This window comes from Sardina pilchardus, chromosome 17 (genome assembly GCF_963854185.1).
Source record: "Sardina pilchardus chromosome 17, fSarPil1.1, whole genome shotgun sequence".
In the NCBI taxonomy this organism is placed as follows: Eukaryota; Metazoa; Chordata; class Actinopteri; order Clupeiformes; family Clupeidae; genus Sardina; species Sardina pilchardus.
In genome coordinates, this window is record NC_085010.1 from 18250388 (window position 1) to 18252887 (window position 2500).

The 2500-nt window shown below is 50.7% G+C and overlaps 1 protein-coding gene across 1 annotated transcript in view; it reads right to left on the reverse strand.

Annotated features, from left to right (window-relative positions):
* LOC134062006 (protein bicaudal D homolog 1-like) overlaps positions 1-2500 on the reverse strand; it is a 31851-nt gene that overhangs the window by 16008 nt on the left and 13343 nt on the right. Inside the window, exon 2 of the mRNA XM_062517879.1 lies at positions 105-317. Coding sequence (XP_062373863.1) covers positions 105-317 — 213 coding nt within the window. The remainder of the gene's footprint in view (positions 1-104; positions 318-2500) is intronic.

The following is a 2500-nucleotide window of genomic DNA, read 5'->3' on the forward strand; positions in this document are numbered from 1 at the left end:
ACACACACACACACACACACACACACACTCACACACACACACACACACACACACACACACACACACACACACACACACACACTCACACACTCACACACACTCACCTCGCGCAGCTCCTGCAGCAGGGCGGCCAGCCGCTCGTTCTCGGCCTGTGTGTTGGAGGTGAGCGAGCGGTTGAGCTTGAGCTCGGCCTGCATGTCCAGCAGGCGGCCCATGTAGTAGGCCTCCTTACTGGCCGACTCCTGCAGCAGCGTCTCCTCGTTGCTCTCGCCATCCTCGGCAACCTTCCGCTGGGTGGTGTACGCCTGACTGAAGGCCTGACAGAGAGAGGACAGAGAGAGGGGGGGTTTAAGTCTTGACTATTTTATTAAGGGAAGAGAGTGAGGGATTATTTTCATTTTCACGCCCAGGATATTTCATTTATTTTCTTGTCAGACTCAAGGAAATGGATTTTACAGTAAAGTCTACCGTAGATGGAGAGAGAGGGAGAGAGAGAGAGCATAGAACTTGTCATTCTTGAAGAATACATGGCGGTGTTTAACTTGTCAACGGATAAAGAGCGATGGATGATTTAAACGGTGGCAATCCAGAAGAGGTGAGCGAGAGTATCAGTCGCGGACAAAAGAGTTCTCTACCGCCATATGTAATCTGTTACCTTACACAATACAAATGTTACCCAGCACCCGCCAAATCCAGTTATGTTTTGCTGTATAGTATATGTACAAGTGTTACCCAGCACCCGCCAAATCCAGCTATGTTTTGCCTCAGACAATACAGTTGTCATCCTGCCCAATTAAGACCCTAAAAGCACACAAAGAGAAAGAAAAACACAAATAACCGGTAAACAAGAGAAGCTTCAGAGGTGTGGAGGACAAGAGGAGAGGTCAGGTCCCCTAATGACGGAGGGAAGATAGCTTATTATCCCCCTGGCGTGACTGGAATGGACGACAGGGCTGGTGGAGGGAGGCCTCGCATCGGAGGGCGATGCTGCCAATCGATGGCCTGCTTAGCGTGAAGCGAGACGGGGAATATTATGGAGTGGAGAAATCAATCGGAGGTGCGAAGGAACCTGCCTCTCTGGAAACAAAGAGAGAAAGCCTTGAAAAGGCTCTTGGACAGAACAAGAGAGAGAGGAGAGAGAGAGAGAGAGAGAGAGAGAGAGAGGAGAGAGAGAGAGAGAGAGAGAGAGAGAGAGAGAGTGAGGGAGAGGGACTGGTGCAAATGGCTTTTCCCTCTCCCTTGTATTCCTCCTCCTGGAATGGGGAGATTTGTCCACACAGCAGCGCTGTGGCATGAGGTGTAATGTCGTGCTCCACCACAGGCAGGTACGGAGTGGAGCTCCGTTTGGAACACAGCCGTCCGTGCAGCGCGCTGGCCTCTAGCCCTGTTCTGTTCTGGCCATTAACATCCATTCCTCTGACCTTACAGGCTCCCACAACAAACGCTTTATACAGGACAGGACGACGTGGACTAAACTCTAATCGCATTGTTTGTTTTGTCCCCTGTTTTTAATCCTCTCTCAAAAGTTTCTCAGGGTGTATACTTGGAGAGCACACTAGAAAATGGAGTCCACTAATAGGCTCGACTTAGATGTAACTAGCAACTACACATCTTTCATGGTGATGTAGAGTGCAATATGAGACGTGTAAAACGTCTAGACGTTTTTAAATTAACTTTTATCAAAACTATTTTTCAGGACCGTGCCCATTACAGTAATGTGTCCTCTTCTTAATGTCCAAACCCTTCTGCTGAGGAGAGAAGCAGGCAGCAGTCACTCATCTCTCGACCTCTCAGTGGAGTCCATTCTCCCTGCCTCACTGGAGACAGATGGAGCTACACACACTTATACACACACTTACACACACACACATGCACACACACACACACACTTACACACACACACACACACACACACACACACACACACACACTCTCTCTCTCTCTCTCACACACACACACACACACACACACACACACACATACTGTACACACACACACACACACACACACACACACACACACACACACACACACACACACACACACACACACAAACACACACACACACACACACACACACACACACACACACACACACACACACACACACACACTCAACTGCCACTAGAGGAGCACTTCATTTCAATGCAAATCCCATTACTGGCTCTGGCGCCCCAACCTGTCTCTGCCACAGGGGGCTCCACTGGACCTGTGCGGTCATCCCTGGGGCTGGAGAGATGGGGCCAGATTGATGAGTGTGAATGGGAAGGTCTGGTTATTGGCTCAGTGGTCCTGATGCGGGGGGGGGGGGGTGAATTTGAGTCTGAATGGAGCCACCCTCTCTATCCAGGGAGGGCTAAAGTGAGGCATCGTGGGATAGAATAGGCCTCCCACTGTGTGCTGTAGACAAGGACACAGCGGGGAGGAGAGAGGGCCAAGCTGACACTGCACACCGGCGGGCTGCCATCGCTGGCCCTGCTCTCCTCACAGGCGTATCCTG